This window comes from Corapipo altera, unplaced genomic scaffold, assembly GCF_003945725.1.
Source record: "Corapipo altera isolate COAL_440 unplaced genomic scaffold, ASM394572v1 0, whole genome shotgun sequence".
NCBI lineage: Eukaryota > Metazoa > Chordata > Aves > Passeriformes > Pipridae > Corapipo > Corapipo altera.
This window is the reverse complement of record NW_020884872.1, coordinates 38,582,820-38,603,605: the sequence shown is the minus strand read 5'-3', so window position 1 is coordinate 38,603,605 and position 20,786 is coordinate 38,582,820. Positions and strand designations below refer to the sequence as shown.

General features: G+C 38.6%; 1 protein-coding gene across 1 annotated transcript in view; it reads left to right on the top strand.

Annotated features, from left to right (window-relative positions):
• Positions 1 to 666: 666 nt before the first annotated feature.
• Positions 667 to 20,786, top strand: part of ITGBL1 (integrin subunit beta like 1) — a 142,025-nt gene continuing 121,905 nt past the window's right edge. The window contains exons 1-2 of the mRNA XM_027644448.1: positions 667 to 761; positions 2,018 to 2,229. Coding sequence (XP_027500249.1) covers positions 667 to 761; positions 2,018 to 2,229 — 307 coding nt within the window. The remainder of the gene's footprint in view (positions 762 to 2,017; positions 2,230 to 20,786) is intronic.

The window sequence follows — 20,786 nt, the reverse complement described above, 5'->3', positions numbered from 1 at the left end:
ATGAAGTATTGGACTGTGTGTTTTAACAAGGCATTAGGAAATGGCTAACTAATAGTATTTTTAATGTGCAGTCACTCAGGCTGGTGTAGGTTGGCAGCCTGCAGTGTCATACAGTGCAATGACGTGAGCAGGTGACCTCAGGGGAACGAGAGAAGGGAGGGACCTGGGGAGGCAGGCGGCAGGGACGTGCTCCAGCAGCCAGGCGGGGATGCTGCAGCTGGGGAGCGCTGATCCTGTCTCTTCGGCGGTGCAAGTTTCACCCACCACGTTACACAGATTATCCCAAGCAGCCAGGCATCAAAGGACAGGAGAATACACATACCTCAAATATTTACGGTGCCTGCACTTTCAGAATGAGACGGTTCGTTCACATCTGTGAACGGGCCATTTTTAAAACATCAAAATAAACCATCTGGCTGCGCAACTGTTTCTAATTACTTCCCTGCCTAGACTGTAAACTTCGGGGTTTGGCACCGGCCTCCTTCCCAGAGTGCTGCCCAAATCCCGCTCCCAAGCAGCTAATCAGAGCTACTGCAGCACGGGGGGAGCAGGGCTGGAGCTGGGCTTGCCCAGCTCGCGGCTCTCCGCATGCCTGGCGGGTCTGTCCGGCTGTCTGTCCGCCCGTCTGCAGGAGTACTCCAGGTGCGGCATAGCACAGCCCGCACCATGTACGCACAGGGGCTGCTGGGGCTGGCGCTGCTGCTGGTCACCTCGGTGCCGGCCGGTCACCTCGCGCCGCCGGCTGGCCCCCTGGCCCTGCGGTAAGTGTGGCTTTGAAGCCTCACGGGGGGTTGCGACCGATTTTGAGATGTCAGGAGCGTGGAAGCTGGGGTTGCAGAGGGAACAGTGGAGAAGTTTGTTAGCTCTTCCTCTACCTGCTTAAAAGTAACACTGAGGGAAGCACTCTGAGTCCCTGGGAGTCTCAATAGGTAGGTGCCTGTGAAAACTGCGGGAGTTATTTGCAATGATGTATTTGATGCCGAAGATGCAGGCTTTGAAAGCAGCTAAGGGGGAAGAGCTGGATAGTGATGACTTTACGCCCTGAGTGGAGCAGACATCTAACCATAGAACCCTGCTTGTTCCCGCACTTTGGTGCAGTAGCACAGTGAGGCACACTGCCCTTCACTCTTCCCCTCCACCACAGCCAGCACGCCCTGACTCCTAGAGCCAGCATTTCCTTTGCTCTAGAGCCTTGCAAAATCTACTATCTGAGAAGGGCAGGTACTACTCACTTTAATCCCCAGTATTCCCTAGCATTGTAAAGACCTATTTGTCTTGCACAGTCCTTTGTTCTGTTTTCTTACAATGCAGCTCCCGATGAGGCAAAGTGTGATTTTCCCTGTGTATGTTCTGAAAGTCCTGATGTCTCTGTGCTCCAGTACATGGTACAATTGCATGGCAGAGCTGTAAATCTACTGATATAGCATCTGGATTCTGCTGGATTTACTAAAACCGTGGCCACAAACTTCACTATTTCATGGGAAATGGTGATTAATTCAGTTTCCTTTTCCTTTGAAAGCATGGATCATATATGTCTGAAAACCAAAAGGATTACTTTGTGAAATATATTTTATTGGAATCAACCATAGGTTTATTTTTTGATATCATATATTCCTGTTATGCTACTTAGATGTTTGCATGTATATGTCATCTCTAAACTTTTTGGAATAATTAAGATCAAAATGTTTCATGATAGATAGTCAAACTGGACATACCTATGCATATATACCAGATATGCATGATGAGGAAGTAGATGAGCCTAACGCAGTTAACAAGGTAAGTAAAATCAAATAGAAACATTCCTGCAGGTGTCAGTGAGATTGCTGATGAAGAAAATTGGGGGTATATGAGGCAAATAATATTTTGCAACCATAACTAAAGTGGTGGCATTAAGAACAACATTCTAGATATGGGCTGAAACCAAGGAGGGTGGTTTCCTATGAACCAAGCTCTCATCATCTCTGAGCTGCAGCCCCTGGCTTTGACTCGAGCTTATTCTGTTTGCTGTTCCCCACAGGAGCAGTTTGGGTGGTCCTACTTTGTGTCAGCTGTCCTGGACTGAGTCGGAGGTCAGGTGCCGTGTCCCAGGAGGGAAGCTGTGCAATGACAGAGGCACATGTGAGTGTGGAGTCTGCATCTGCCAGGTGACTGAGTCTGGCAAATACTACGGTCCACTCTGTGAGTGCCATGACTGGGTGTGCGAGACCTATGATGGGAAGATCTGTGCTGGTAAGGAAGCCACTATGATGACAGAAGCTTAGAAAATTAGGAATATATATTAAAACTAGAAATATGTTAGGAACACAGCACACTGATAGAGACATGGTTATGTATGGGTCCTTGACCCATGATTCTAAATGTAATTGTGGGCACATCCAAGGATTTTGCCAGATTAAAGAATACAAGTCAAAGGCACTGTCTCTGCCATAAAATGAGACTTTGCCCAGGGCAAGTTTCATCTGCAGCAGGGGTAAAAGCAGGAGCTGCTTTGGATTGGAGGCTCTGCAAACTGTTTTAATATAGGAAGCAATATTGCTCATATGATATTACTTCATTTGAACCGCTTGCCTAATGGTGGCATATAGTATCTATCCAGGCTTTAAACTATCTCCAAATAATCAATTTTATCCTGTGATTATTGTTTTTTATTTCTTTGCTGAAAGAGGCACCACACTGACGGCATATAAATATGAAAATTCTGTTTTTCTCTAAGTAATGATAATGCTTTCCAAATAGAGACTTAAAACAATGTAATTGTATTGTGATTTCAGAGATTTCCCCACTGACACTGTATTCCTTAATAACATACATTTCTGGGACAGAATTTAGACCCCGCCAGTTGTTGGAACATGTCGCTTGGTTTGCGTCTAAACATTATCACTCTTTCATCTTTCCAGCTGTCTTTACTTTAGTTTCTGGGTTATTCAAGTCAGATTTTTTTTTTTTTTTTTTAAGCAGCTTAGAACAGATTTTAGAAAAAAAACAGGGAGAAGAGATGCCATCACATTCCTAAGGGGATTCAGCCTGGAGCTTGATGAAAGGGACCAGAAGGGTACTTCATTTCTAGTATCCCTGCTTCAACAGCTTTACCAGATTCACACAAACGTGTCATCTTTTCAGGCCAAAACCTGCAATTAGGTCAATGGTAATGTTACAGGAATTCTTCTAGTAAAAGGACAATACAAATGAATTCCAGAAGTTTGGCAAATTTTGTAGGAAAAAAAGCAACTTATTTTAGCAATAATTTAGCCAGGAAGTTCAATAACAACATGAAAAGATCAAGGATAGGATTATGAGAAAAAGATTTATATTTGTCACCTGTGACTTTAGAGTCCTGTGGAGAAAATGATTTATAGGCTCTGCAGTTACCAGTATCAAGTCCAGCTACATAAGACATATAGCACTTCATTTCTTTGCTGTCCCAAATGTGAATTTTCTAATTGGTGGTGTGATTTCAATGTGCTTGCTGTTGTTGCTGAGTTAATTGCACAAAATGAAACCGAAAGCTCCTTCAATTTTAATATTCTGCCATAAATTCCACTATCACGTTCTTGTTATTGTTATGAGCAGTGGCTTCAAGTTTTGTCAGTGCTTTGGTGGTAAAGGGTGCTGACAGCACAAACAGAGCCAAGAAATCTCTAGCAATGTTTAACTTTTGGGTAACACTTCATGTAGCAATGTGATTGTTAAGTGACTGAACATTTTTTAGAAACCAGTTTTCTGTAGCTGTCACCTTTTGCACCTGGATTATTGAAGCCACATTACCACTGAGATGTCAAATACTTTAAATTCTCCCTTCTGGGAAAAAAAGTAGTAAAAAATTCAGTAAAACATCCTGGGCAGAGAAACAACTGTGTAGGGTGCAGGGGTTTTGCTTGCTTGGTTTGTTTTTGTTTTTTTTGACAATGGTGCTGAATGTCCAGCTGACTTTGTTCCAGCCCAGGGCTACCCAGCAATACAGGAGAGTGGCTGGGATACAGGATCTGGATCCACGTGGTGAAATATTTCCTTTCAGGCTGTGCTTGTTTCCCCCTTCATTTTTCACCCAGGTTTTTAGTCACTGAAGTTATGTGTACATGGGAGGAGGGGATCATAGAAAAGACGGTCAGATCTAGTATAAGTGGCAGACGACTGGACCTTATGTTGTATGAATAACATTTTCCCCCATCCAACTATTCGGTGAACTGCATCTTCTGATATTTCTTGATATTACATCACAACCCTGATTTCCAATGTAAACAATTTCCTTTCTTTGTATTTTTGAGCACATTTTTTGACTCAATGAAATTGTGTTTCCGCTAAGTGAATAGTCAAAATATCTTACTGTAGTTGTATTCCTGTTTCCTGCTGTTCTTTTCATATTTTTATTTTGATGTTTGATGTCCTGTTTCATTATGGATCTCTTCTGATAAATATAACAGCAGTAACCAGTGACTGGCACCACATGGAGAACTTCAGTCTTTCAATACTCCTCTAGAGAGCCATGGTTAATCCTGTTTCAAACAGGCTACTTTTCAAGTTGCCAGTGATGCCTTTTTCAAATGACTGATGTCTAAGCACTGATGATGCTCATGTTCAGAGGTGGACAGGCAGAGTTGTTTGAGTCATGAACACCAAAAATAGCTGTTTCCCTGCCAGTCAGTTCAGACCCACTTCCCTTGCCTGTACCAAGCTAAACAAAATCCTTAGTTGCTCAATATGCAGCTCATTATCTTAAAGGCACTTTCTGTGTCAGATCCACTTTCTGGACCAGTTGTTGAACAACCATATTCTGAAGACGGAAGGCCTGAAGATAAATAAGATGTCCATCTGATTGAATTGCTTTTTCTAATAACCTTGTTTAAGAAAATGGCAAGAGATTATGCCATGAGTAATGAAGAAGAGTAGGTGTAAATGTCTCTGTCCTTTTACTCTACCTTGAGACTTCTTTGCTGTATTTATCTTCCATTATGTTTCCAGGTGCTTTAGAGGGAATTTCAATTGGTTTTTTTTCCTTTTAACCCGTTGAGATTGATAAAGCAACAGGTGATCTCTCATGAAGTCAGAGATATAGAAGAGAGAAACAAAGTACTGTGGTCTGAGTCACTGAGTCTCCTATTCTCCTCAGTGGCCTTTTTATCTACCTGATGTATCTTGGGGTGTAGAGGAGAGTGAGTAGCTACTGTCATTCTCTTTGCAATGTTGGTGACATCTTTATTTATCGTTTGTTGCTGATCTTCAAGGAGATGAGCTAAGAGGAGTAAGACTGAATCAAACACTGAATCAAACCCCCAAAGGATTTATGCTCCCTTCAGTGCAGAGAATATATTTGTTGATGTTTATATGCAGATAGTAGTTCTAACCTCAGACAGTTGCATATTGCCTCAGGCTTGCTTAGCATAAGTGGAGCCTGTGTTGTGTGCAAGGGAAAGTGGAATACAGGACTAATTCCTATCACATTACTGCTTGACACCTATTTCTCTGTAGTTTTGCAGCATAGAGGAAAATGAATTTTAGTGAATTTTTTTTTGTTAATCTTTTTTACTGTGTCTGTGATTAATGAACACAGAAAAACTAAAGTAAGCATAGAATTCCTTGACCAACTGAAGTGGGATCGCTCTAGATGTTCTTAGAGAATGGACCACAGGAACTGCCATCTGGAAAGTAACAGTATGACTGCACTGTTTATAGTTGGTAAGATAAGAGACAGATACAATTTCGTGAAAACATAGGCAGCAACGTATGAAGAAGGCTCTTATTTGCTCAGAACTATATTGATTGTCTTTGTTTTTTTCATAGTTATTATGATTTTATAAACCATTTTTCTTCCAAAATGAAATATATTTTATAACTACTGACTAATAGTGGCACAGTGTGATTTGTCATTGCCATAAGCAGTTGCTGGGGAACCTTCATTGCTGCTGTTCAGGCCAGTGAAAGATTTTTCTTTTTCTATCTCCAAAGCTGTAGTTGCTGTGGGTGCTGTACCTATTTTGAGACTAGTTCAGCAATGTAATGGCAGCATTAGTTGTACATTTTCACAACCAGAAGTGTTATCATACATAATGTGAAGATATCGGTGTAAGATATCAGTGCTGCTATTTTCTGCTCTTTAAGGTTTTAAACTATGCAAAGAACACAAGTGAAAAATTAAATTGACAAGGAGTAGATGTAGAAATACAAGATAAATCCAAATTAAAGTATTAATGTAATACATAGCTATGCATCCATGTGAGTTTATTGGATGTATGGTCCTATGTATAAGTTGGAGAGAGTTAGGAATTTGAGAATGGAACGTGGAGAACATTTTGAGCTGAAGGCTGTTTTTTGGACAAAAGCTGAATAGTGTCTTTAGGCAGAGTTATAGCAGTTGAGTTGGAAAGGTTCTAACAACTGTGCTTTTGTGTTCATATTGAAGGGAGGTCTGACACACTGATTTTTCTTTCAGCAGAATTTCTTACTAAAACTGTCAAGAAAAGCTAGTCTGTGACCTGCATTGATTGCCATTTGATCCAAAGTGAAATTCAAAGTCCTGGATTTTGAGAACAAGTGTAAGCCGCTTCTCTGTTAGAGGCCATGTTTGCAAAGACTCAGCTGTGGCACATGTGATCATTGGAGACAGAGCCTCCTAAAAAGACCAAGTTAAAAATAGGGCAGGAGGCTACTGATGAAAATAGAGTTTGCAGTTCTGCTCTGACCTAGTTTGTGTTAGTCCAGATTTCAGAACTTGGCTTTTTGTGACATTTCTTCCTGGAGCAGGGGTGTGTAGGTGTGATAATACCATCCATATTCATCTCAAAACAGGTCACTCAGGTTCTAGTAGAAGTGAAATCATGATAGCATAGACCTCATTGCAGGTTCTCTGCCTTGCTAAGTGCACGAGGTTCCAGCAGACATAAACAGCACAAGCTAAAGCCCGTATTAACCTCAACTTTATGTTCTTGGTATCTCATCTAGGTAAAATCAAGCAATCTTTGATATATCGGCAATTACTGTAGTTCCAAATGTAGCATGTATGTTCATAGCTATGGTGAGGGAGGCAGAAGGAAACTCAGAAACACTGCAAGGGAAGGGAAGCATTTTAAGAGTAACATTAAATGATCTGTAGCTAACTGTTAACCCTCATTTTGAGCATCTTTATCTGTAGATACTACTAATGGAAAATAGGTACTAGTTTAAAAAGTAAAAGGGAACAAGCTGGGCGTGTGGAAGGGAAAGGCTTTTGCAGCACCTAGCAGAGCAATGAACATAGCCACTCAGGCTATCACCAAAAACAAACAAGGGGGAGAGCAGCATCTCCTTCACCTTTTGTCCTTCTGTAGTCTGAGGTGACAAGCTTATCCATTGCAGAGAAAAAGCAAACCTTTATGCAAGTTTTGTTCATGCAAATAAGTCTTCTGAAGTGTGTTTCAATTATCATGCTATTCACAGGCTGATAATGAGGTATATTTTCATTTATTTGAAAGAATGTTCTTTGTGACAAAATGGCTTTCACAGACTGCATCCTTTTGTAACTTTTATGGTTTGGGATGATTAATATGGAAAAAGATATGATGAATAGGAAGTAGATGTTACAGAAGGGTTTATTAATGATTTTACCTGCTTCATCAGTGGCTATGTTTCAGTAAGTGTTCTTATGACAGCCTTTGTCGGACAAACTGACTGACTCGGTAAAATTTTCTATGCTTATTTAAAGTTTTATTGTTGATAGCTGGTCGAGTAAAGGGCTTCAAATTATCTATTACTTATGACACTGGACTGTAGACTTTTCAGCCTTGGTATTCCCAGGTAGTTTGTCCTGGCAAAGAATATGTCACTCATTTAAAAAATTCCCATGAGGTTTTTGATGAGGAAAGAACATATTGCTAGTGCTGTCTCAGGAAAAAGGGCAATTTCTGCCTAAAAAGACTGATACTTGGCTTTGGCCATACAAAGAAGAACCCCAAAGTATTTACATGGTGTGTGAACTTAGCAGTGTTTTAACGGAATGGCGTGGTGGTGGACGGAGGCCACATTACTTTGTGATGAACACAGTTGTATTACCTGAGTCAAATTTCCTTTAGAGCTGGAAGAACTATGAGGAAAAAAGGAAAGGTGAAGGAGCTGGAATTCAAGGTTTTTTCCTTTAATTCTTTTTTTTTTTTTTCCACATGTCCTTAGAAAGAGAGGATTGTTTTGGCCAAAACCACTTGCAAGCCATGTTCATAACAATAATTCTAGATTGAAAAGACACATATCCAGAGCCAGTGAGGCATATTTTCCTCCACTTCTCTGTTCCAAGTCTGAGTATATAATGAAAAAATGTTCTACTTTTAAAAACTATTTAAAAAGATCTTTTAAAACTTCATTTCTTAGCGATGGAGGGAGTCTTTACTTGCGGATAAGAGTTTGTTTACGTTTGATGCGTAGGGAGTGGGCTGGAACACAACTCAAGCAGTTGCATGACCATATGAAGAGGAATAAAGATTCGAGTTTAATTATAATTGCATTTGTCCCCTATCTTGAAAGAGCAATTACATTCCTAACACTCCTAAGACCTGCTTTGCCCTTCTGCCTCTCCACCTGAGTAGCATCAGTGATACAAAGTGAGGCATTTTCTTGAGAGTGACCTAAAGAGTGGCAGTCAGAGTCTATGGAGGCATATCTGGGGCATTTTTATCGGGAAAAGACTGCCAAAGCCTACCTTTCTCAGACATGCTTTATCCAGCTGTGTGCCTCTGGCAGGCCCAAGCGGTGTCAGTCAATTTAAATATTGGGGATGTTAGCTTTCATGATCCACCGTTAGAGGCTACTTCATGTAAAAATAGCTCATTTAAAGTGTTTTTCCTGTTTTGCATGTAATTTCCTATTTAATTAAAAGGATACATTAAGGTTATTTAAATCTTGAAGATGCGTGATTGACAGTTACGAAATTCTAAATCTGTCTACCTCTGTTGGAGAGTCTTGTGCATTCATACTGTTACGCATCTTTTAATTCTGTATTCATTATGGTTTTCTGCAGTGGACTTAGGCAACAATGACAAGAAAAAAATGATTGCTTCCTGATATTTGAAACGGTTTAGTTTACAAACTTGATACCACGTTTAAAGCAAGATAAAAATGTTAAGTATTTGCCTCATTCCATTCATTTGTCTGAAATATGGGGGACACATATGGCAAAATAGCTTGTTGTCAGGTAACACAGGCTTCTGGGCATCCTACTTCCTTACTCCAAGTGTTTTAAACAATATTTTGCAGAAAGTAACTGAATATTTGCAAAACTCAATGGTATAAGCTGATTGAGTCTCAGAAGCCAGAAGTCCCTCTTTTTAAGAAAATCATTTTCTTCTCCATTTCCTGAAAAAGCCAGACTTGTTTCTGGTCTGTCCTTACCCTTTCAGAAATTATTGGTTGCAAGTGGAGCTGGCATATCATCTGAATGGCTTTTCAGCAGATGAAGATACAGGTGTATCTTTTGGAGATGAATAATGCATGGCATTTGATTGTGAACAGGAGCTAAACTTACATAAGCCAAACCATTTCTATGTCTGTATGTCCTGGTGAGTATGTGCTCTAAAAAAAAATTTAGTTGAGGTATTTTCTTTGTCTTTTCTGTTGTACAACTATACAGTTTTTGACCCATTCTGGGAGACTTTTAAACTAATAACAAATCTGGATGCATAAAATACATTTCTGTTGTGAATAACCTATTTTCCAAAGTTGTAGTTCAGAAACTGAAATTTAACCACTTTCCTTTTCTTTCTCAAATAGTTGAATAATGATAATCTTGTTCACTTTGGGGAATCTTTGAGACACTCTCTTTCTGTAATCTCTCTTTCTCTCTGAATAGGATTTGTTGGACCCTTAGGGACCACAAACTGATGGCAAAATTGGCTCATACAAGTAGGATAGGTTCCTCCCATCCAGAATTGCAAGTCTCATTTTAGATGGTGCAAACATGTCTGGTATATGGCAGTGAACTGCAATGATCAGACTATCCTGCTCTCATGTACACCTTTCTTTGCAGTTCTTGCAGCAATTTACTAAAAGATTTTTTTTTTTTCTGATATTGAAGAGAGGGGAAGCTGAAAGTCAGAGATCAAAGATATACCTCCTGATCATCTAAGGCTGATGGTGAGACTCAGAAGATTGCCCAAGTATCTGAGTCCTGCTCAGGGACTCTCAAACCATTGAGTCCCCATCAGGTGTAAGGATAAAGTCTGTTAGTATGAAAACTATCAGTTAAGACTGTGTCAAAAATACATTTTTTTTTCAGGTTTAGGTGCTAAAAATACTATTTCCTACAAAAAATAGTCATGTTTTCTTTTTCCAAAGAGCTATCTGTGCATTATATACTACTGAATTGTTATTTCCTATGTGTATTATCCAAGTGAGAGCAGCTTTGATTTATGAAAACAACCAGTGTGTTTCTGGCTTAAAAGTGTTCCACGTATAAATAAGAAGGTGAATTTGTAGCAGGTCAATCCCACAGAGAACTGTAGGTGCAACGACATGCCTGGTAGACTGTTCCAGAGAACAGTCCTCAAAATAGTGGTTTTTAAAGTCATGCTTTGAAGAATTACTGGAGAAGTTCAGACTTCTCACTTTGGGAACAGGGAAGAACTAAAATGGAGAAGGACAACCAATTTCATTTCATGAGCATGCTTGCAGAAAGTCCAAGTCATGCTGAATGGTGGTAATGCCATGACAAAAGTTACATAAGAACATGCTGCACTGCTGTTCTCCTGAACACTTTTGCAGAATTGTGCCTCTTAATCACTAGATGCTTTACATGAAAAAACAATTATGTGGTCTCTCAGAACAAACCACACTTTTGCCCCAATGATCTGCACTGACTCAGTTTTTTCTTAAACAGTTTTTAAACTTGAAAGAGTAGTGGCAATGAATATATTGTACAACGGTAGTTTGAATTCCAGAGGTAAGGCTGAGACCTGCTGTTACAGAACCATAGAAGTCAGCATTACAAACTTATTAGTTTTTGTCTGGTGCCTTTGTAGTCAGGTAAATTCAGTGGGAAACAGATAACCAGTAAGAAATGTATTTAATATCAGAAAATGGTCTTCAAGCACTTCATTGAAGTACTGTCATAGCCCTGGTACTTCTAGTGACTGTCTTTTGAAATAATTTTGTTTCATTCTCACTTCTGTTTCAAGCCACAGATAATTCTCATCACAGACACAGCAAATGTAATGAAGCACAACTTCCTGTGCTTAGGAAGAGGTCCAGGTGCAAGCTATCACTGAAAGAAAATTGCCCATACCTCCAGAAAGAGCATTTTCTCTAGATGAGATCTCAGAATGTAGGAGCAATTGCAGTTGAGTAGGACAACTCTCCATTTACGTGAGTTTGCCTACACTTAGTGTTTGTGGAAATCCTTTTATTTGGGGCAAAATCTCTAAGTTTTATTTTAAAAATTGTCCTTTCTGGGGCAAAAAAATCCCAGCTCTTAACCCTGTATGATTCAGCCACTGCAGCTTAACCTAAGACTGGTTGTCTTGAAGTGCTCTTGGAGTAATGTCTTTCCTGCTTCCATTGCTGAAAATCCATCTGAGAACTTCCCAGAATGAACCACTCTGCCTAAACTGTTCCACCAACCCCAGATGCAGTGAAATTTTCTTTTCTTTCTTGAACATATCATTTTCTCATTCCCAGGGCTTTAGGCCATCATCCTATAGTGAGAGGCACTGGAGCATTTCCTACTGCCTTTTTTTTCCTGAAGGCTGCTTAATTAATTGAAGCATAGCAGAGAAATGTTAGAGCATATCAGTGGCACTGGACATAAACTGCTTCCCTTTGTATGTGGCCTCTTCTGAACAGAGAGACTTAACTGTGGCATAAATTTGTGTATCACAGTAAAAAATAATTGTACAAGGTCTCTTCAAGATTTATAATACTTAACTTTCTACTAGCTTTGTGTATCAAAATTTAAAAAATGGATTGGAGATGGGATTGACAAAATTACCAAACCCCAGTCGTGTACTTTGTTATATTTAGGAGTGGATCCTGTCACTCATCTCTACTCTTCAGGTTAAAAATATGTTTTAATAAAAGCAGATGGTGTATCTTTTTTTTTTTTTCAATTTAAATGGAAGCCTATGTTTTCTTCTGACAGCAGTCTAATAAATTCAATAAAGTTATGCCAATTGAGAATTGGTCTCAACATTTTCTTCTCTTGTTTGGCCAGAATCTCCAGGTAATAGCGGACAAAATTACAACAGCAAAATACAGACCCTGTCAATTATCTGCAAGCAGTAATGGTAAAACAGTAACAACAATAATGACATCTCCAAAGTTTAGAATGATTTTAAACTTGACAACATTTTACATGATTTTCTACTTTTTTCTTCTGTGTATTGTACTACTTTAAAGAGTTACATGTTACTCAGTGGTAGTTTGATAGGACATTTACCAAAATAATTTTTCTCCAGAGTGGCAGAGTTGGACTTAGCAGAAATTAGACTTGTGTGTGAAAACATTCTAATAAATGAAAACCAATCTTTTAAAGATTTAGACTGTTGTGTTAGTAAAAAAATCGATTACACTGACAGAACTATGCCAAGTTTTATTAAATGGTCTGCCGATTTGGAAAGTCCCAGTAAAATTAAGATTTTGTAATTAGATCAGGAGGATGTCAATCCCCTCTCCTCTCACCATCTTAATGCTTTTGTATATAAGTTTTTGTAAATGAGAAAATTCTATTTTAACTATAATTGTCAACTGCTTTAAATGTATGTCTGCTACACTTACAAGCAGTCTATAAAAGCTTTTATTTACAGATATTGTCCAGAAATGATTTCTCCATAGGTGGTTTCAAAAGGTCATATCATATGAGAATTTCTGAATTAAGTTCTTTCAGGATAATATCTTGAAGGCTGTATGTAAATAGTACAGTGACCTCAGACTTCCTTTTATTTCTTGGGTGCCTATCAAAGGAACTCATAGTTGGAGGTTTTTAAAATAGTCTTACTCTGCCTGGATCATTTTTTATCAAGCTCTTTCAAAATAGCACATAATTCCTCTGGCCCTTCATATGGGCTTCCAGTTCTCTGTATTTTTGGGTTTCAGGTGTTGCCTTGGCTTTTTTCTCCATCTTTTCTGTATGAGCAGCAGTTGCCACCCCCACTTTGTCCATTTTGATTATCTCCTGTTGCCAAATTGCTTTTCCTAATTCGAGTCCCTCTTCATGGAGTCTTTTCTGCTTTTTGGGTGGTCTCTGTCTGGCTCAATTCTTTGGCACTGCTCCTCACAGTTTTCCTAATCCATTCCTCTAGTTCATCAAAGAACAATTGTTTCTATGAGAACCTGGGTGGAAGTTGGACCCACCTTAGCTCTTTTTACATCTCCTGATGGCATTTTTCAAAGCCATGAACTCTCCTCTTGTGCTCCAGGAATCTGTTAAATACTGTTGCTTAGCTCACACTTTTTTCATGCAGATCTTGTTCAGGATGTGAATCTAAACCACAGAAACTTTAAAATAGGCATAAATCAGGTGTACACTGCTGTATTGTCACTTCTACTACTTCACCCCTTTCTCCTTGCTGGAATAGGTGGCACAGCACACTGAAATTTTACAGCTTATTTTAGTTACTTCCAATAATCTGTGCATTGTGCTGCATATTCCCAAGAGAGGGAATGTTTTTGACTGTTGTAAAAAGATTGTCTTAGGGAGACTGTGGAATCTCTGTTGCTGGGAGTTTCAAAAACAGGTTGGACAAGTACCTGTCAGGAAGGATCAACACACACTTTTTTGTGTCTCAAGGCACAGCAGTGAACCAGATGATCTCTTCCAGAGGTCTCTGAGGCTGATTTTCTTTGATGCTGCTGTGAAACCAATTCTCAGTTTAATGTTCTGCCTTAGTGAGGAGTGTCTGTGGAAGTATAAACATAGTTTTTGTCATGCTATTATGTTTCTAAATGTAATAATTCATTGAAATTGATGCATAACCATTGAATTTAATCCGTTAATACTAGGAACTTTCATTTTCTGCAGTATTTATAATATATGAGTGTCTGTTTCAAGTTTCTGAATGTGAATGATCACATTCTTAAATAACCACTACCAAGTTATTAAGCAGGAATGATTCTGAGAACAAGTTTGCTTGTTTAAAGTATAGGCATCTTTTCAACAGAGAGACATAAATTAATGCTTTCTAGAGATAAGTGGTGGATTGACTTCTATAACAAGTTCAGAGTCATGGAAAACATACTTTATCCAAGCCTTGCAATTTGATGGAAAGTTAAGAGTGGAAGCATTAAACAGAAATATTTCTATTTTTTAATTTGCTTTGTTTTAACAAATGGATTCTTAGTCAACTACTGACCTACTGACTGAATAACTGGCAAAATGTGCAAAACAGTAAGGGAAAGCCAATGATTGCCCTGCAGTTTGATGTAGAGTAATATAGAGCATGTCAAAAATGATATTCTTATCCTTGTTGGCTTCATTAAAAAGCAAATAACATAATTCCTACTTAACCGGGAACCACGTCTGTTTTGCATTTTTCACTGGAAGTAAAAAGATAAAAATATTTTGCCAGATAATGAAAGAAGGGTAGCAAGTAGTATTACATTGCCTTTTTTTTAACTGCTGCCATGACACTATGTATCCCCTATGTTGTCTCAGTGCAATATTACCCTCTAGAAAGTTAATTATTCTTGGATGGCAATGAACCGAGCCCTATGCCTATAGCTGAAAACATTACTTAAATTGATGGCAAGTCAAAAGGTGCTGCCATTGTTGGGGGACAACACTTGTATCTCACACCTGATTACTTTCATGTCGGTGGCAATCAGGGAATTGCCCCTACTTTTCCCTTCTTCAGCTTAAAGCCGCCAGTCTATAGACAGGATAATTCCATATACACAGCATACAGCACAGTTCTATGTGAATATTTCTTCTTCCTTCTTTCCTTCTCTTGATCTTCCTGCATTCCCCAGGCATATGGTATTCATCACACTTGTTGTGCACATTTGTAGGAAGGAGACAGGGAATTCCGCCCCCACAGAAAGCTTCCCCAGTCTTCACCTTTTCTCCTGTATCCACTGAATGTGAAAATATTGCTGCTTAACTTCTCCTTTAGCTCAGTGTCCCCCACATCCCTTCAGACAAGCCCTTTGTGGAGCTCTGTTTTGGTCTCAGTGATAATGTGTCAATAGTTTGTTGCTGCTGAGCAGCAACGATTTCAGAAGCTTCTGTAAGGGAAGTGTCTGCGTTTCTGAACTGTGTATTCTATGAAACCAAATAACTTTGGGGTGCTTAAAATTTTTTGTTAGGTTAACCTCAGAAGAAAAGGCAGTACTTTTAGAGGGTGATATTACTCCATCTGTACTGAGCAACAGAATTGTCACCTCACAAGTGTAGTGACGGAAGCCGGTGTTGGAGGGTCCAATACTCTTCACATAATGGACATTCCCACTGTACAGTGTTCTTACCCTCTTGATCTTTCTTTTCTTTCCGTGTGAGTCACAGAAGTGGTTTTAAGTGTCTTTCAGTGAGTCATATGGTTTTGCTAATTCTGTCCCTTCTTTAATGTCACTATATACAGTCTCTCTCTTACCTAAAAGCTAACATTTCATTTGGTCATCTCCTTGACACCTTTATAATAAGTAATTGCTTCCTCAAACACTTTTTTTTTTTTTTTTGTCATAGCAATGTCAAAACCTCAAGCTTTTGTTTCTATTCTGAACTGTCAGTTAGAATTTTTAAATCCTTTCTCAAAAATGGATCAGACTGAGCATTACATTGGCTGCATAGCTCCTAACACCTTCTGGCCAGCATCAAAAGCCAAGAGTTCCACTCTGCCGTGTCTTATTGCTTGGCTGAAAAAGAATCAAAGTGCACATAGGAAATTTAATGTGGTAAAAGTGAGAAGAAGAAAAGGATTAAAGGCTAGAAAGATTTTGCATACAAGTGGTGGCTGGAATGTATGAGACCTCATGCAGTACAAAGTGTTCCTCAGAACAGGAAAATGTAGGTCTGTTATAGCAGCCATAGTTTTTAAACAGTGACTTAATTTTGTGATGGTAACATTCACAAAATTCCTAACCCAGTGGTTTCATTCAGCTTGAAAATGAAGGAGACGAGTGCCTGAAGACATTGTACATGTGGTACAGAAGGGATATATTAAACTAACAGATGCCAAAAATCAATAGGGAAATGATAACACCTTTCCAGGCAAACAGCTAGGTGGGGAAATTCTATTTGAGACATTTGGATAGGTAAGATATATTACTAGAAAAAACATGGGAGAGAGCCAAAAAAGATGATTTGTTTGACTGCTATATTGAAAAATATTGTATTGGCATTACAAGATATGTTTTGGCATTAAAATGAAATGAGCAAGGAAATTAACCTAGTTCAATATCTTTATTCCTTTGCCCCCAGTGCTGGCTTCTTCCGATGTAGTGTTTTAATGTTAAAAGCACTTTCACCCTCTTTATGCACTAGAAATGCAACTTAAGTAAAAATATTGTTTCATTTCCCACCCAAAATACTAGAATGTGTAAAACAAGCAGTTAAAAATAATACTTGCATCATAGCTTTTAGAACTTATAAGTTTGAAAACTAAACCAGATACAGTCCAAATTCAGTGGAGTGACTTGGTGAGCAGAGCATCACCATCTAAACACTGAGAGTAATTTTTCTGGTTTCTATAGAGACAAATCAATGCAAAGTCAGACTGAATTTTTTGTGTTTTGAGATGTAAACCTTAAAAACAAATATTCCTCTTTTTGTAAATGGAAAAAAGAGAATTTATACTGTCTGTAAAGACCATTTGTTCTGCTGTTCTTGCATGCAGTTTTTCTATTGATATTGCTTGTACATTGGCCAAGGATGCACTTTGATAAACCTGGCTTTCAAACAGTTCCAGAAGTAACATAGCAAGATTAGTTCTGTTAGGAGTTATTTCGTCTATAAATGCGTCTTGAAACCACTTTTTTTTTTCTTTTACAAGATGTTGTCCAAGTGATGTATAGAAATTTTAGTTAATATTTTCTACTGACTTCCAAACACGTAATACTAGGATGTGCTCTCTGAAGATATGAAGATAGTGTGTTGCATACCATTTGTATCAGTCCCACCCCTAAATTTTGTGTTTTCTCCTAAATATATTTCCACCTCTGTTTTAATATGACCGAGAAATTTAATCACTTTTGCTGTTTTGCAAATAGTGTAGGAATGCTCTCTGATTTACAAATCCTGGGGAATGAAAAGTGATGCAGAGTTGTACAGGATGCTGAATAGGCTTCTGGGCTTCTGTATGTAAATATTTTAAGCTAGTATTGCCATGAAATTTTAAGACATATTTTTTGTTTCCAAAGAAGTGGTCCTTAGAATCTCGTCAGCAATTGTGCAGTTGGTAAATGAGCAGGGAATTGACAGAAACACTGGTACTGGAACAAATGGTGTAGAACGCCTAGAGAGAACAGTTCGTCCTACAGGATGAGTGGAAGAATTTCATCAGAGGATGAAAGAGAGGATTTCATCATAATGGAAGAAATGAGGAAGAAGTAGATAGGCATAGATACGGCTCTTAATAACTATTAAAAAGAACAGCCATTTTGCTTCATTACTCACCCTGCCTGCAAAACTTCAGTTACATTACCTGCAGTGTTTATAGTGGTCATAGTGAAGTTGTCACATGCAAAAGGGAATTAGGTGCAAGTAGCAGAGAGTACATTGGTGTTTCTTTTTCAGACAGCAGAAATGACAAGGTTAGAAAAATTAAACTTCAGGAATATTGCTATGAACTGTGCTGAGATGGCATTTTCAGGCTCTTCTTATCACTGCTATTGACAGTAGCCATCTTTGTGTCATGATTTTGATTACGTCACATACTCAACACTACAGGTAAACTAAACTTCATGATCAAAAGAGGAATTTCAGTGCACTTTTCTGAAATTCAGATATACACATACAGTTGTGCTCCCCACCAGAAATCCATCACGTCAGAAGTAATCAGGTTTGTTTTTTTTTTTTTGCTTTTGTGAAAAGTGCTTATTCTCATGGTCAAGCAGAAATTTTGGCAGGAGAAAAATGAAAAAGACATACATGAGTTAGAAATCCCTCTGAAGCAAATCCCTTTTTCTATATACCATTTATTATAAATATGCAATAATACATTTTGACATCATGAAGTAAGGCTTGTCTAGTCACAGAGCTCTTACTTTTTTGCCATTTTTTTCACCAGTGTTGGTTAATTTTTGAAAACAGAAAGAATGGGCTGGTTCATAGCCATCATCAGAATAGGATCAAAGAATTATTTAGCTTGGAAGAGACTTGTCAAGGTTGGCTGGTCCAGCCTCCTGCTGAAGGAGGCCTGGCTTCAGAGTTGCTCAGGGTCATCACAGACACAAAATCAAAGTATGTCTATGTGACAAGGTAAAAAAAAATCAGCAGAACTACAGATGAACTTCTACTGAAACAATGCTTAATTCATTTGACTCATTTGACAAAAATTAGAAATGGTTTAAAATAGTTTTTGACATGAGGAGAGATGGGTTATGAAACTAAACTGACTTATTTTGCCATTTTCTTTATTAGAAATATAATAACTTTATCCTGGGAGGGTTTCTTTTTTAAAGCTCTCTATTTTACGTCAGGAAAAAAGCAAGCACAAAAGCAGAAAAGAAAATGTTGATGTGGACTGTCTTTTTAAGGAAGGTCTGTTAATTAGGGTAGTTCTGCCTACCTCATTAACACACATCTCTCCCATATTATTTTCTATTTCTCACATTTCCTTGATCTCTCAAGATGCTAGTAGTAGACTTGGCTTTTTCTTCTGAATATATGCTAACTGGTTGCATTGATTATTCCTGAGTTTCTCTGTGGAGTGTGTGATGCATTGTTGGACATTTCCTGTTGGAAGACAAGTACATCTTGGAAGATGGTACATGACACATGACAGAAAGCAGGCGGCTAGACTTACTTAATAATTCAAGTAGGCATTTTTGAAGTTTCAAGATCTTAAGAGTTCATAAGTTGAAGATATACTGATGGAATGAACATGAAAATCCTTTGTTCAAATAAAAAAGTCAAAAAAGAAAATTTGGATTTGTTGCTTGGGTCTAGACATCTCTCTATTAACATAAGGTGCAGTCATAAAACTACTATCTCTGTCTCAAACTTCATGCCTAGAAGGATCATTCCTTCATCAAGTTGTGCTGTCACTGGTCACTAAAGGCTTAATGACTCCGAGGTGAAATTTCTGGGAGCTTCAGTCAAACATTTTTTTTCTTAGCACTTGATTACAACCTTACAAAGCCAGCTGCTTTGAAACTACTTAAACTTGTGATTAAGAATTGGAAGGTCTTGTTACCCTGTCTGAATCTGACTGTGGGATAGGTTAACTTAAACTCCCTGTGTCTCATCCTTCCTTTTATAACTGGAACATAATTACCATCCTTCCATAATAAAAATTGTTTTGGATGGTGGTTGAAGACTTCCACTAAGCTGTTCAGTGTTAAAAATACCCAGTACATTGCTACCAAACACTCAGCCTGGTCTTATCCGTTAAGCCTGTTTTCAAGACTAAATCTACCAGGAAAAAAATTAAATTAAAAAACCCACCTAGATGACCCTTTGCTCTATTCATTCATCAGCAGGGAAGTAAACAGTTTGTCTATGATTGCCTGTCTCACTATTCTATTACAGTCTGTTTGTTCTTCCTACCCTGTAATTACCCCATTGGATCTGCTGAAATAACCTCTGATTCACATCCAAACTATTTGAAATACCCTTTAATTCTGGCATAATATTTCAGTGCTCAGTAAATATGAAGAGGTGCTCAAGTTTTGCTTTATTACAAAGTTCTGGATGGCACTGTGAACTTACTGCTGTGTGAGGTTCCAGTTTGGCAGCAACTAAGAACTGATTTCTTTCCTAGACTGAATGCCCAGAGTTGGAGGCAGCAACAGTAGGTGGCACAAACTTGTCCCTCCCCAGTACTAAGAAATTAAGTCAAGGCAGTCCCCTTCAGTGAGATACTCTTACGAGACATTGTCTCATTATTGTGAATTCGAATTCAATTGTTAACTTTATAAAAGAACCACATTTAAACTTTTTTAAGTTTAATGATCTTTGATCATTTTACACCATGGCCTTGTGCCTTAGGTGTGAGGAAGGGAAAACCAGCTGGCTTCCTCAAGTGGGCCAGATGTTAAGACTGTGAGTAGACTTCACTGCAAGGAATTTAATGGGGACCCAAAAGGATGGCTGGTTACCTGGCTGCATCACACATGCTGAAGTGAAGGTGGTGAGCACATGAATGCAGCTACCTTGAGGCATGGAGCAGCTGTATCTGCTCTCTAGAGAAGCATATTGCTCATGTATGTGTTTAACTTGTTTTGTGACCACACAGTTTTACTCCTGATGCCCAAACAGCAGGTGGTAAGCGAGGAGACTCACAGGAATGCTGGATGTCAGAAAATGTGTAGCACCTATGGGAGGATTTAGGAGAACAGTGCTAATTTCTGGGCCTAAGAAATACAGATGTGTTTCCCTATCCATACCAAGAACTGGAGAGACAGAGTTTTGGTTTTGCACAAGAAGACAAGAGCACAGCACATCTAGTTTCTTGGCCTAATACACTATCCTGGTAAACATTTTAAAAGCCAGCAAGTCTTGGGATAGCCCATGCTGGCTTTTAAAATATTTACCAGGACAGGAATGATCAATTCTAAAGAGGAACAAGAACTCAGTGTATGATTTTGGGTTCATTTTATAGTTCTGAGCCATATATTTCCATTGGGACATTGGGAAGTTAATGGCTTAAAGGCTTTTTTTTTTTTTACTTGCCTTTACCTTT